The sequence below is a fragment of the Neoarius graeffei genome, chromosome 11 (genome assembly GCF_027579695.1).
Source record: "Neoarius graeffei isolate fNeoGra1 chromosome 11, fNeoGra1.pri, whole genome shotgun sequence".
NCBI lineage: Eukaryota > Metazoa > Chordata > Actinopteri > Siluriformes > Ariidae > Neoarius > Neoarius graeffei.
Window position 1 is genome coordinate 35,185,798 of NC_083579.1, and position 16,015 is coordinate 35,201,812.

The window sequence follows — 16,015 nt, forward strand, 5'->3', positions numbered from 1 at the left end:
TCAACCCCGCAGAAGACATATTTATTCAGTAAAGATGATTTCTTAGTAGAAATGCAAATTACTTTACATTTAGACAGATTGAACACCATTTGCCATTTGTCCTGCCAAGTTTCCAATTTAGATAAAACAGCTTGGAGTCACTCGCAGTAATCCTCACTGGCAATGATACCATATAATAGCGCATCATCAGCAAACAGTCTGATGGAGGATTGTAGATTTTCTGGCAAGTCATTGACATACAACAAGAATAATAATGGTTCTAGGACCATACCTTGTGGGATGCAAGATATCACAACACCAGGCTGAGAATGACTGCCATCACATACCACTGATTGAGAGTGGTCAGTTAGGAATGACTCAAACCAGATAAACCAGATTACCTCGAATACCATAGTATTCAAGTTTCCTAAGGAGGAGCTGATGTGGAACCTTAATGAAAGCCTTACTAAAATCCAATATTGTGGCATGGACAGATTTATTATCTTGTATGGTCTTGGCCATGTTGTTGACAGTCATGATCAGCTGTGTAACGGTTGATCGCTTGGCTCTAAAGCCATGTTGCACGTCTGTAAGTATCTTATGGCGATCCAGGTGCTTCATAACATGGCTGTGAACAATACTGTAGGTTCAAGAATTCTTGACATAATAAAAGTCAACGATATAGGTCTATAACTTGAAGGCTTGGATTTTTCTCCATTTTTAAATACACCATGTACATTTGCATACTTCCATTGAGATGGCACGACACCAGAGTCAATTGAGGCTTGATAGATAGATGTTAAAATAGGTCCAAATTCATATGCTTGCTTTTTCAAAAACCAAGGAGCGATTTCATCCAGGCCACTGGCCTTATTTGGTTTCAAGGAGGATAACTGTTAATTACTCCTGGAAGTGTTACAGTAAGAGTGCCAATACTTGGTTTGGGATGCTTGCTAACAACAGGAATGCTAGAAAGGTTTTCTTTAGTATAGACTTCAGAGGACTGTTTGTTCAAGAGTTCCAAGTTTAGTTTTCCATCATTAATGATATTCCCCTTAACTTTGAAGTCAGTCACACCAGGATTGTCATTTTTGAGTTGTTTTATATATATATATATATATATATATATATATATATATATATATATATATATATATATATATATATGACCAAAAACGCTTAAGGTTTTCTTTGATTGCCTCACCAAGATAACCAGAGATATATTTCTCTCTTGCAGACTTGAGATTCTTGTGTAAGCATTTCCTAGCTACCTGAAACTTGTTCCAGTGCAGGGGATTTTGAGATCTAGCTCATATAGAAATTAAAACCAAGTGATTGAATAAGAGTCCCACCCACTTTTGACAGAGGAGGAAGAATTTCTCGTGAAGTTCATGTAGACGTTGGAAAGTCATCAATTATTCACTTTCTACCAACAGTAACTAGATTAAGAAGCATCACATACAGTATTTAATGTAATTAAGTTAAGGTTTTTACACAGAAATGTACAGTACATGAATGAAACCTATTAAGACATAATTTTGGCATACTACTACAGCTTACTCTTTGCTTCCATGTTAATATTTACTGCATAGTTGCTAGATATAAAGACTTGTATGTTTCAACTTGTCACCTCTGTGGAAACAATAACACTAGTTCATTCCACCTCAGAGTGACAGAATTGTGTGTCCCAAATCAAGGACATTCCTACTATTCAGCAAGCACAATCTGGCTTGTCACCTCCTTTTATTCCTCCATCTATATTCATATAGTGTAGTGGAGTGTATTTGAGCATGGTCCCTCCATAGTAAACTAATTTTAGTATAGTGGAGTGTGTTTGAGTATGGCCCCAGCATAGCAAATCTATTATAGTATAGCGGAGTGTATTTGAGTATGGCCCCAGCATAGCAAATCTATTATAGTATAGCGGAGTGTATTTGAGTATGGCCCCTACATAGTAAACTTATTATAGTATAGCGGCGTGTACTTGAGCATGGCCCCTGCATAGTAAACTTATTTTAGTATAGTTGAGTGTATTTGAGCATGGCCCCTCCATAGTAAACCTATTATATTATAGTGGAGTGTATTTGAGCATGGCCCCTCCATAGTAAACCTATTATAGTATAGTTCAGTGTATTAGAGTATGGCCCCTCCGTAGTAAACCTATTATAGTATAGTGGAGTGTACTTGAGCATGGCCCCTCCATAGTAAACTTATTATAATATAGTGGAGTGTATTTGAGCATGGCTCCAGCATAGTAAACTAATTATAATATAGTGGAGTGTGTTTGATCATGGCCTCTACAGTGTAAATGTACTATACTGGAGCATATTTGAACATGACCTCCGAATAGTATATTTAATATTCTATGGCATAGAGGAGCGTAGTTCAGTGTGGCCCCTGGAATGTAAATTTACTGTAGAACAATGCAGTGCCTTTGAATATGACTGTTGGGTAGTATATTTATTTTAGTACCGTAGATTATATTTGCATGTGGCCCCTTGATCGTAAATTACATAACTGTATATCGGTCTGTGAACATGATCACTGGAGTGTAAATTTCCTGTAGGAGTGTATTTGAGTACACTGTAAAAAAAATCCCGTTGTTTTTACGGAAAAAAACTGGCAGCTGGAGTCACCAGAAAAAATCCGTAAAATATACAGCAAAACGGTAATTGCTTTTACAGCACAGCATGTACATTTTACAGTTTAAAGTAGCAAATATAACAGAAGTCCAGTGTTTTATATGCTGGATTTAACTGTAAAATGTACAAGCTGTACCGTAAAAGCAATTACCGTTTTGCTGTATATTTTACGGATTTTTTCTGGTGACTCCAGCTGCCAGTTTTTTTCCGTAAGAACAACGGGATTTTTGTATGCTGGTTTCAATGATCTACTAGACAGATATTTTTTTGGGGGGGCTTTTTTCACCTTTATTGAATAGGACAGTGTAGAGACAGGAAATGAGCTAGAGAGAGACTGGGAAATGACCTTGGGTCAGAATCGAACCCGGGTCCCCAGATTCACGGTATGGCGCCTTAGTCGACTGAGCCACGACAGTGGCCGTGTTTGTATTTTTTTTAACAGGGCAATTATGTAATTTTAACTATCACATTCTGTTTTAGTATTACAGTTTGTCTGTGTTTAAACTACAACAATTTGTAAATTCTACAAAAAAATATGATCAATTCAACATATTCTTACTGTTAAATTAACAGTGGTATTTGGTGAGGAGTTTTACAGTATATTGATGTAAATTACACACTGCTTCATTGTTTTTGTATTTACAGTTTTTTTATGTCATGATTTTACATAAATTCCCTGTTAATTCTACGGACATTTTTTACAGTGTATGGTGACAGATATAACACATCAGGGCATACTGATGGAACCTTGATGTATGTTAAAGCACAAGTAAAGTGTTGACCTAACCTGTGTGCGTGTGTGTGTGTGTGTGTTTGACCTCCAGCATCTTGCTGTAGCTGTATTGTGACGCAGCAATGGCTCCTCGTAAACAGTCGTCCCGCGGCTGGGCCTCTATCTTGTGTTGCTTTAAGAGAAGCGAGCAGCCTGAGATCACCTACAGGGTCGGCCAAGACACCAACCTCGCGCCGCGTGCCTTGGAGCCCAATCTTCCCATACCTCCCGCAGAGGAGCTGGATGCCATGTTCTCTGAGCTTGTGGTGCGTATTCTTCTTCTTCTTCTTCATTTCTACTGGCTCAAGCAGTTCTAAAAATACAGTTTAGAGTTTATCTTTATTTATCCTTTCTGTAATGTTCACTACTTTGCTGTGTTCCAGGTCAGCTTTACATTTTAAAATAAATGAATAATCTTTAGTATATCTTAACTTTGTCTTTGTGTTCATGAATATAATAATCTGATAGAAATTGAATCCCAGAAGCTTTTTTCATCTTGGAATGTAAAACCGTATTAATTTTTTATGATAGTTTACAAATATTTTAACGGTATGTTGCAAAATGACTACGAATTAAACTGAAGCTGTTGTTATTTGGCAGTATTTCATATATAAATCATATATAACTGTTTTAAAATCTTTCATAAAGAAAACACTGCTTTATAGAAAATTAATAAACACCTTCTGAGCACTCAGACTGAAGAATTCAGCAGGGCTATAATGTAGTGTAAAGATATTTCATTTATACTTGAATGTGTTTTAGTTCAAAAATTAACTTAAGTAGATTTTTGGATGCTAAACATATACTTTTCAACTTTATTCCACCTATTTGACTCATATGTGTGCTGAGGTCACAAAAATTCATGTTAGAAAAATTATTTTTACTTATATTTTACTTTTAGTTATGATTTAAAATGAATCATTTTGACCCAAACAGGTGTGTGTGTGTGTGTGTGTGTGTGGTAACTGCAGCCAATTATTTTCAGATCATTATTATCAGATGATAAACCACAGTGGACATGATTTGACAGAATTAAGATCATTTGCAAACGAGGAAGGACAGGAAGCTGTTAGTCATTGCACAACAGCAGAGTTCCGTCTCATTTCTGCACAAATCCACATGGCTTACAGGGTGCACACAAATGGTTCACAGCAGGGCTGCATGATTCCTGATGACAAAGGAATCACAATTTTTTGGCTATGACTTGAGATCCCTGTACTTATGTGGTGTGATCATGATATTTTCATAGTGGATGCTTACGAATGACAGCTCATCTGTTTTTGAGTCACTGATTTACTGAAAATTTGTACTGCAAATATTGAGATCCTGAAAATAACTTGAATCATATTAATGTGTTGTGAGTGAGAATGCAGTGTGTCCTGCAGTGTTTCTGCTTTTTTGGCACATGTGGGTGAAAATGAGTGTTAAGTTATATACTCTATGTGTAATGAACGTCTGGTGAGTTTTCAGTACATAGTATTAAACACGGGTTTAGGAGAAATTTGTTGTGTCTCACTTCAAGCAGCATTTTGGCTCATTTTATTTGAATTCACTCACACATTGTTTCTCCTGTTTTTTTTTTTTTTAATCTGTGGAGTTGCTGAGCTTCAGGTGTTGGTCATGTGTTACAATATCTTTATGCTCATTGGTCACAGTGAGTAAGAAGGAATAGTAGTGCTATATTTTATGTGTTTGTAAATGCTGCAGAATCAATGCTGAATCAAACTGCATTGAGAAATGAACTGAGATTTGAATTTTAGTATATTTTCATGGAGTCTGATTTCCCAGCAATAATAACATCATGTATTCAATGGTTTTGAGTCAGAAATGGCAATAAAATGGAAACTACTTGTGGTCAAACACTCAGATTTACACTGTTTTTTTTAGAAAATTTTATGGGTTTTGTTTCAAAATAAGTCTAAACTTTCAAACAGTGGTAACATTATTGTAAAATTTACACTAATGTGAAGTAGACAGGAGTGTCATCCTCACCATGAAGCTCTCATTGCAACCAGATTTGCATGTGTATGCGAGTGTGTACATATGCCACTGAGTAAGGTATTAGGCAGAGACCCGTCCACCCGTAAATTTGACGGGCGATTGCCGATTTCAACGGGCAAGTATACACACAGACGGATACTGAAACGGACGATAATGCCGAAAATTTTCGCACATGACTACTCCCACATGTCATCCGATAAATCCAGTTATGTTCCGCCCACACACGGACTGGCCATCGGGAGTAGCGGGAGTTTTCCCGGTGGGCTGGTGGTTCAGCGTGGGCCGGCGGAGAAAAAAAAAAAAAAAAACAGTTGCGCGCTGGCCTTTAATATGATAAGCAATGTTAACAGTTTCTTTAACAAACTGTTAACATTGCTTATTACAGTTGCGCGCTGGCCTTTAATATGATAAGCAATGTTAACAGTTTGTTAAAGAAACTGTTAACATTGCTTATCATATTAAAGGCCAGCGCGCAACTGTTTTTTTTTTTTTTTCTCCGCTGGCCCACACTGAACCACCGGCCCACTGGGAAAACTCCCGCTACTCCCGATGGCCAGTCCGTGTGTGGTTCCGCCATCATTTACAAATCGTAAGAAACACAGTTTAATACGAAAAATACTGAAAACTTGAAATGAAAAATCAGAATATTTCATCGTTTCCGCCATTTTGGCCCGCACTGAATCTTGTAACATGCGGACTGAATAAATCGCGAATTCTGATTGGTCGAAAATTGCCAAACACCCTGCGTTGTAGTTTCCTCTTTCTTGGCGGGAGAACCGCATTTTTTTTTGCTGACTCACTCTTCTGGATCAAGATGAATCCCAACAAACGCCCCAAATTGAATGTGACAAAAACTGATTCGTTTTTCCACAAAAAGACAGAAAAGGTATGTGTGATACATTGATTAACAGGGGGGGTTCATTGGGGTATGGTAAAATAGAATACTGTTGGGTTTTTTTTTTTTATTAAATACTGTAACTAGATCAAAAGATTATATACAATTCATTGTTGTTTATTTTCTTTTCACTTTTGTTACCAAATCAAACACCATACATACATCTGATACATTCAGGAGTGAAACTGAAAAAAATACAAAGTAAAAATATGCAATATTTCTGATCAAAAATTACACGCCATTTCACCCTGAAAATGTCCTAGAATGCAGGAAATGAAGTCTAAATTTCAAAAATTTTCTGGGGGGGCATGCCCCCAGACCCCCCTAGAGGGACTTCGCGCCTGCGGCGCTCGTCTTCGCACCTGCGGCGCTTATCAGGATTATATAAAATATTATTTTTGACTGGTAAATTTCTTTTTCTGCCTAATACCCTACCACTGAGTGAGTGTTTGTGTCTATTTTAGGTTTTCTAAGCATTACAGTTCTAGATACATTTATTTCCAAGAACATTCAGGGTGTCAGGTGTACTGTTTGTTTGCAAAAAGTTTTTACATAATGCTTCTGAGCATTCCTGGCAACATTTTTTGTAGTGTGAATATTAAAGTGAACATTTCCATAACATTTTCACACACACACACAGAGGAAGAGTTAGAGAGAGAGAGAGATCGCAGTGGGCAGAATAAATAAAATAAATTGTGGGTAAATTATATGAATCTGTGATGCCTGCATGTTTCAGCTTTTGGATGTAATGCAATCTGCTGGTATAAAATAAATTTTTAATTGTCATGATGTTTCCTGCATGTTGGCATCTTGGTGTAATGCAGTTCCATAATTATGCTAATTAGTTAAAGCTCATCGCATTTAGCTGTATCCATAGGGCCATACTGTTCACCTCAAGAGGGAGGAAAACGGTCCCAAAATGGAGGAAAGCAACCCTCAGCACATCAAAATGACAAATCACATCTTGTCTGCATGATACTGTGTTCTTGCAAGACATAGGAAAATGCCACGCACAATTAAAAAATAAAATAAATACATTTGAAAATTTCAAATGGCTTTGCAGCCAGCACCTTTAAGTGTGACTTGGGTTCAAGTTGCAAACTCGAGGTCCCGTCTCTGGTGAGAACCTTTAAATAGCAACTATATGGTTTTCAGAACCTTGCAGAAGCATTATTATAATCAACACCAATTAAAGTCATTAGAAATTTTTTTTATATATCACTTGTTAATTTGGTGCTTTTTGTTTTTTCTCCATCAGGATGAACTGGACCTCACTGATCAACACAGAGCAGCCATGTTTGCTCTCCCTGCTGAGAAAAAATGGCAGATATACTGCAGCAAGAAGATGGTAAGAGTGACGTGTTCTGTTACATGCTGAGAGAGAGAGAGAGAGAGAGAGAGAGAGAAAGAAAGAAAGAAAGAAAGAAAGAAAGAAAGTGGATGAAAGAAAAAAGGAGGGAAAGAATGAGGTAAACAGAAGATAAGAGATGGAATGTGAAATGGAATATGAGATAATGAGAATGGAAAGTGAAATGGAAAAGGAATGAGAGGAAAGTGATTCAAAGAGATATTCAAGTAAACAGAGAGAAAGAAGAAGGGACACAGAAATAAAGAAAAGGGAAATAAAGAATGGATAGAGAAAGAAGGAGATATACAGAGACTGTAAAAAAGAAAAAGCCAAGAAAAAGAGGAAAGAAGGAATGAGGTGTTTTATAAGCAACAAGCCAGAGCTCTGTCTCTAATAGAGAATGTACATTATAAACACTTACAGTATATTCTGTATCATAACAGTCTAATGTCATGTGTAGTGGACTGCAGTTTTATAAATGACGTCATGAGGATTTTTTTTTTAAACTTTATTGTCTATCTTAAATGATCAAAGCGTTTAATCTTTTGATGTAATTAACATTGTATCTTCGGGTTTATTTGGAAAGTTTGAATGTTGCTGTGGAGAAATGAAAACCTGCCTCTTCTCTTTCATCATCACATCAGTGGGAGGATTAAACTCAGTTTTAGTCCATCTGTTACCAGTTTGGACAGATTTCAGTGCCACGTGACTTTGATGTCTCTACACATTTAATGGGGTTAAAATGTCCACCTTGTCCTCCTATTCAGGGACAATAAGTTTATACATGACATGGCCTGCTGAGTTCATGATAAGAACATAAATTTAATAACAAATCAAATTTGAAACACAGATTAATATTCAGTAAAGTTAAAAAAAGTTTCATTTCAACTTTTTAAATATAAAAGTGAATATCATTTTCAGCTTCTGTCTGTCTGTCTTTCTTTGAATGATCCTTTCTTTGTTTGCATTATTCTTTCTTTCTTTCTTTCTTTCTTTCTTTCTTTCTTTCTTTCTTTCTTTCTTTCTTTCTAAAAGCATAAATACAAAAAATGCTAAAAAATTAACAGTAAATAAAAAGTATTTATTATTTCTCAGTAATTGCTCATTGCACTTTATAACCACAGACTGAAACCACAGGACCACAGACTCCTTTATTTGTTCTTTGTTGTTTAATGTAGTCTGAGTCATGTCTCTGTGTGGAGGTGGATGTAACTGGTCTGGTGTTTTTCAGTCTAGTTATTGTGAAGCCAAAGGCAGTTTTCCAGAAATGGAGAAATAAAGTCATCAATCAATCAAACGTTTTATTTCTGATGATTTTTCAGGAACAGGAGGAAAATAAAGGAGCAGCGAGTTTGCCTGATTATTACATCGACCAGATCAACTCCATGGCCGCTGTGAGACACACACACACACACACACAGAATTTATTGTTGCATTTATTTATCTATGGTTAATTGATTGATTGATTAATTGAGGTCTTCTTTTATGTTTTTCTTCATTAGACAATTAACCAAGTCATATACATTATAGCACATATAAAGTGTGTTTTAATATCTTCTGGATGAATGATATTCAGTGTAGATATAATATATAATAAACAAGACTGTACTCTGGTGCTGTTGCTTAGAGGAAAACGGTTTTAGCTCTTCAGAAGGAGGATGAAGAGGAAAGGAACAAACCCATCGAGAATTTGAAGACAGCGTTGAGGACAGAACCCATGAGGTAAACAAACACACACACACACACACACACATCCCTGAACATACAGCTGTGGCTGTATTGTCAGGTCAAAAAGTGTGAGTACATTTATTTATTTCAAATAGTATCAGGACTTTTTATCAATATAATTTGTTCAGAAAAACCTCCATTATAATTAGCTCATTAATATAATGAGATAGAAGAGAAATTCAGAAAATGCATGAGCAGGAAGAAAGGGAGAGAGAGAGATGCATATATTCTTGTTAAACACTTGTAAAATAAAAAAAATTCTGAATATGTTCTGGATATTTATTAAAACAGTGCTGTTGGGGTTTAATTTGTCAGTGTTACAGACAAAAGAGTATTCCTTTAGCTTTTGAAAAATAGAAAAAAAATATAACCCCAAATCAGATAAAGGTTGGGACGGTATGGAAAATACAAATAAAAAAGAAAGCAGTGATTTAGACACCGCATTGACTTTTCTATAGTCTACACAGAACCGAAACAACCCGTCGGTCTTGGGTACCAAGACCACCAGGCTGCTCCAGTCACTGTGGGACTCCTTGACGATGCCCATTTCAAGCATGGCCTCGAGTTCTTCCCGAACCACTTTTTTCTTGTGTTCGGGTAGCCTGTAAGGGCAGCTGTGCACTACCACCCCCAGGGGCGTCTCAATCTGGTGCTCTATGAGGTCGGTGCGGCCGGGCAGGGGCGAGAACATGTCCGAAAACTCGGTCTGCAACTGGGCGACCTCCGCAAGTTGGGTCGGGGAGAGGTGGTCTCCACAGGGGACCGGAGAGGTACGCGATGCCAATGTTCCCTTTTGAACCTCTGGCCCCAGCTCCACCTTCTCCGGAACCACCAACACCAACGCCACGGGGACCTCCTCATTCCAGAGTTTGAGCAGATTGAGGTGGTAAATCTGTCGTGCCCCACCCCTGTCTGTTCGCCTCACCTTGTAGTCGACGTCCCTGACTCGCCGTGTAACCTCAAAGGGTCCTTGCCACTTGGCGATTAATTTGGAGCTCGATGTGGGCAACAGTATGAGAACTTTATCTCCCGGTGCGAACTCCCTAAGGCACGTACCCCTGTCGTACAGGCGGGTTTGCTGTTCTTGGGCCTGCCGCAAATTCTCCTGGGTTAGATGTGTGAGTTTGTGGAGTTTTGCGTGCAGGTCCATAACGTATTGAATTTGATTTTTACTGGGTGAAGGTCCCTCCTCCCAATTTTCTCGCAGCACATCTAGAATGCCACGCGGCTTACGCCCATATAACAATTCGAACGGGGAGAACCCCGTGGAGGCTTGGGGGACCTCTCGCACTGCAAATAACAAGGGTTTGAGCCATTTATCCCAATTACGTGCATCCTCACTTACAAATTTTTTAAATTATATTCTTGAGGGTGCGATTGAACCGTTCAACTAAACCGTCCGTTTGTGGGTGATAAACGCTGGTGCGGATCGGCTTAATACCTAATAACCCATACAGTTCGTTCAGTGTATGTGACATAAACGAGATGCCTTGGTCAGTCAGAATCCCTTTCGGGATTCCAACTCGGGAGATGACGTGGAAGAGCACTTCTGCAATACTGCATGCTGAGATATTGTGAAGAGGCACTGCTTCCAGGTATTGCGTTGCATTGTCCACCAGAACTAAAATAAAGCGGTACCCTTGTGTTGACCGATCTAATGGCCCGACGAGATCCATCCCAATTCTTTCGAATGGGGTCTCGATTAATGGGAGAGGGCGCAAAGGCGCTTTAAGAATGGCCGCTGGATTTACTAACTGGCATTCACGGCACGCCGTACACCACCTACGGACATCGCCATGAATCCCTGGCCAATAGAACCGGGCCATTAGTCGGGCTAGTGTCTTATCCTGCCCTAAGTGTCCAGCCATGGGATTAAAGTGAGCCACCTGGAATACCAATTCCCGGTGGCTCTTTGGAATCAAAAGCTGCGTGACTTGCTCTTTAGTCTGAGTGTCTTGCGTCACTCAGTATAACCTATCCTTCATAATAGAAAAATAGGGGAAGGACAGGGTGGCGTTTGGCTGGAGCATTTGACCATCGATTACTCTCACTTGGTCAAACGCATGCCACAGAGACTCGTCTCGCGATTGCTCTAACGGGAAATCTGCAAGGGATTCCCCGAGAGAGGGAGGAGGAGCCTGCTGCTCCTCACTCTGACGCGGAGATGATGTAGACGGCTCTGTGACAGCTGCTCCCACCAAAGCGACACTGGGACTTCCCCCTGCTGAACTACGGCAGGACCCACTCTTCACTAGATGGCTCATTAACTCCCCGAATCCCGGCCAATCAGTCCCCAAAATTATCGAGTGGGTGAGGCGAGGATTAACCGCCGCCTTTACTCTAAATTTTTCCCCTCGGAAAAGAATGTGGACCGACACTAAAGGGTAGCTGTGAACATTCCCGTGCACACACAACACCTTCACCCCCTGTGCTCCCCCCAATGCTTCGTCTTGCACCAGGCTTTGCTGAATTGAAGTCTGATTACAGCCAGAGTCCACCAAAGCCTGATATGTATCCCCTTGGATACTCACCGGTATGCGATATGCTCCGGCCCGATTGAGGGTGGCTCCTGGCGCATTGGGGATCTGAACCACCGTGCCCACTTCCATCGCCGAGCAATGCTGTTGGAGGTGGCCCGGGTCCCCGCAGCACCAGCAAACCGGCCCGGGCTTCCTTTCTGCACCGGCGCTCTGGGGCTCACTCACCTGGGGGGGGGACAGACACAGAAGGAAAAAACGGGAGGGCACCGCGGGTGCGACGAGCCGGCTGGGGTGGGGCCGGCCCCTGCCTCCGCGGTGGGGGAATGGGGCGAGGACGAGACACAGGAGGAGAGAGGGGGAGAGAGAGAGAAGAGGGAAGAAGAGGATGTCCGCCGCCCTGCCATCGGAACAGCCGCCAAATGGTCCTCCGCCAACTCGATGGCCTGATCCAGCGACGCCGGGCGGTGGCACTGGACCCACTCTGCGGTTCCTTCTGGTAGGTGGGCGATGAACTGCTCCAGTACCACCTGATCAATGGTCCCCTCGGTGTCGTGGTTGTCGGCCCTCAACCACCGCCAACAGGCGTCCCAGAGCTGCTGGCCAAACGCAAACGGCCGGCCGACTTCCTCCAGACGCAGAGCGCGGAAGCGCTGTCGCTGTTGTTCAGGGGTGTGCCCCACCCGCTGGAGGACGGCCCGGCGAAGGTCCGCGTAGACCAGCTGGCAATCGGCGGGGAGCTGTAGCGCGGCCAGCTGCACCTCGCCCGTTAGCAGGGGGAGGAGGCACGCCGTGCGCTGTTCCACCGGCCAGCCCGAGGCCTCTGCTGCCTGCTCGAAGAGCATGAGGAAGGCCTCAGGGTCGTCAAGTGGGCCCATCTTAGTGAGGGTGAGGGGAGAAGGGCCCGCGGCAGTGGAGGTGGTGGACCCTTTCGACGCGAGGAGGTGCCAGAACGCCTGTCGATCTTCCTGCTGCGCCAGCACCAGGGTCTCGAACCACTGCTCCTGCTCCTTTCGGAGGGTGACTAGCGCCTGGTGCTGGCTCTGCTGGGCCATGGCGAGGGCGTGGACCAGGTCCGCGAAGGGGGAGGACTCCATGGGGCTGTTCTTCCTGTGCTCGAATTCCCGGGTTTCAGCACCACTATAGCAGTTCGTAGGGGTGGAGCACAGAAAGACGGCAGGCCAAAATTAAGTTCCACAAAACTCCTTTTTATTTCAGTCTTTTCAGACTTTAACAACTCTCTAGCTATTTCAGCACACACACACACACACACACACACACACACACACACACACACACACACACACCAGTCGTCTGGTGGGGAGAGAGTCTCCTTCCTGTGCTCTCTCTCTCTCCTTATATAGGGCGCAGTCACTGGGGAAGACACACAAACACAGATTAACTAACATCAGGTGCAGTGATTCTGCCACTTACCTTCCCTGACTCCGCCCTCCGGTCACAGACCGACACTTGACCACACCCCCGCTGCCAGAAACACATAACCATTTGCAGTAAAATATGATGATGTATAAAATGATAAGAATGAAATGCATACATGGATAAAACAATATTATATAAAAATGTAAATGTTTTCCCAGAGTTTTTGGTAAATAAATCAACTCTCCTTGCCACTCTGCAGTTTTGTGACATGCTTCATCAATCAGGACGGCCTGACATGTCTGTTGAACTTCCTGAAGAACATGGAGTATGAGACAAGTGAGTCTCAGATCCACACCTCTTTGATCGGCTGCATCAAGGCTCTGATGAACAACTCTCAGGGCCGTGCCCACGTCCTCACTCACCCCGAGAGCATCAACATCATCGCTCAGAGCCTCAACACTGAAAACATACGCACCAAAGTGGCTGTGCTGGAGATCCTGGGCGCTGTGTGTCTCGTCCCCGGCGGTCACCGCAAAGTCCTGGAGGCCATGATGCACTACCAGAAGTACGCCAGCGAGAGGACTCGCTTCCAGGTGAGACACGGAGCAGGACACTGGGCTGCATCCCAAATCACTCAAATACCTTTTTTCAACCTGCCGTGTAAATCTGCACACCATCATGAGAGAATTTGGTTGATTTGATTTGATTTGATTTGATTTGATTTGATTTGATTGCTTTCTTTCTTTCTTGTTTTTTTCATTGTTTGCTTTTTGTATTTTTTTTCTTTTCTTGCTTTACTTTTTGTTGTTTTGTTGTTCTTTGCTATTTCCTTTGTTCTTTCTATCTTCTCTTCCATTTTACTTTTTACTTTTCTTTCTTTCTTTCTTTCTTTACAATTTTATTCAGATTTTTCCCACTATCTGTTCTTCTTTTCTTTCATTTTGTTGTTTTTTTCTTGTAAATGTGTGTGATGAGCTCAGAGTTGTATCTGATATTTAATGACTACTACTACTGCTAATAATAATAACAGAACTCTTTTTGTAACATCTAGTTGTAACCTGAGTGTGTTTGTGCTTGTCTCTCCTCTCTCAGTCTCTGCTGAATGAGTTGGACAGAAGTACGGGCCGTTACAGAGACGAGGTGAACTTGAAGACGGCCATCATGTCCTTTGTTAACGCCGTGCTCAGTCAGGGAGCTGGAGAGGTGAGTGTGTGTGTGTGTGTGTGTGTGTGTGTGTGTTATACAGGAAGTGAAATAGAAATCAGAATAAATCAGAGTGAATATTTCACCTGCAGTCGAGTCTGGACTTCAGGATTCACTTACGCTATGAGTTCCTCATGCTGGGAATCCAGCCGGTCATCGACAAACTCCGGAGCCATGAGAACATGACACTGGACCGGTGAGAGCTGGGTTCACTGTCTGCAGTTTATGATTCCGAGTCCAAATAACTGACTTATATTTGCACACAAAAATATTTTTTTGTAATATTAAAAACTCAATATTACTTTTTCTTTTTTTTCTACATTTTTTTTGTCCATGAATCTCAGATAATAATAGCTTATTTTTCTGTATATCCATGATGCTGTAATGACGAGTAAGCATTTTTGTTTCTCAAGGCATCTGGACTACTTTGAAATGAAGAGAAATGAAGATGAGTTGGAGTTGGCCAAACGGTTTGAGAATGTAAGTTTAATTTTCAATGCAATATTTTTTCACTTCCGTCTATTCAAATATCTGATCACCGGATATGGATCATGTCTTTGGTCTCTTTAGGTTCATATCGACACTAAAAGCGCCTCCCAGGTGTTTGAACTCATCCGTAAGAGGATCAACCACACAGAGGCATTTCCACACTTTATCTCCATCCTCCAGCACTGCCTCCACATGCCCTGTGAGCAATACTACTACTACTTTAATAATAATAATAATAATAATAATACATGTGGGCGGCACGGTGGTGTAGTGGTTAGCGCTGTCGCCTCACAGCAAGAAGGTCCTGGGTTCGAGCCCCGGGGCCGGCGAGGGCCCTTCTGTGTGGAGTTTGCATGTTCTCCCCGTGTCCGCGTGGGTTTCCTCCGGGTGCTCCGGTTTCCCCCACAGTCCAAAGACATGCAGGTTAGGTTAACTGGTGACTCTAAATTGACCGTAGGTGTGAATGTGAGTGTGAATGGTTGTCTGTGTCTATGTGTCAGCCCTGTGATGACCTGGCGACTTGTCCAGGGTGTACCCCGCCTTTCGCCCGTAGTCAGCTGGGATAGGCTCCAGCTTGCCTGCGACCCTGTAGAAGGATAAAGCGGCTAGAGAGAATGAGAGAATAATACATGTATAATACTTATAAAGAGAGCCATTTCTCTCTGTGCAGATAAGCGAAGTGGGAACACGGTGCAGTACTGGCTCCTCCTCGACCGAATCGTCCAGCAGATTGTCCTACAGACTGATAAAGGTCAAGACCCTGATGTTGCGCCCCTGGAGAACTTCAATGTGAAGAACGTGGTGAGAATGTGAGTAACACAGAACCTGAGTATGTTCATGCCCTTCATCTTTTTCCTCCGTGCTCTCACGGAAGGCGGTCGCATTCTCTCCTCTCCTCTCCTCTCCTCTCCTTTTTTTCCTGCTTGTGCTCTTTGTTTCGTCTCGTCTGCCTATATATATATATATATATATATATATATATATATATATTTTTTTTTTTTTTGAGAGACTCTCTCCGCATTGAATTTCTAAACTAAAAAAGCATGGATTTGATAAACTGGTCTCCTAATGAAATTGACACAGTTTCTGGGTTCGGGGGAA

At 41.6% G+C, this 16,015-nt stretch overlaps 1 protein-coding gene across 1 annotated transcript in view; it reads left to right on the plus strand.

Annotated features, from left to right (window-relative positions):
* Positions 1-16,015, plus strand: part of daam1a (dishevelled associated activator of morphogenesis 1a) — an 82,728-nt gene that overhangs the window by 24,071 nt on the left and 42,642 nt on the right. Inside the window, exons 2-11 of the mRNA XM_060933780.1 lie at positions 3,446-3,659; positions 7,548-7,637; positions 8,960-9,031; positions 9,265-9,359; positions 13,482-13,815; positions 14,315-14,425; positions 14,518-14,621; positions 14,839-14,905; positions 14,996-15,113; positions 15,585-15,723. Of these exons, the coding sequence (XP_060789763.1) occupies positions 3,477-3,659; positions 7,548-7,637; positions 8,960-9,031; positions 9,265-9,359; positions 13,482-13,815; positions 14,315-14,425; positions 14,518-14,621; positions 14,839-14,905; positions 14,996-15,113; positions 15,585-15,723 (1,313 nt within the window). The 5' untranslated portion in view covers positions 3,446-3,476. The remainder of the gene's footprint in view (positions 1-3,445; positions 3,660-7,547; positions 7,638-8,959; positions 9,032-9,264; positions 9,360-13,481; positions 13,816-14,314; positions 14,426-14,517; positions 14,622-14,838; positions 14,906-14,995; positions 15,114-15,584; positions 15,724-16,015) is intronic.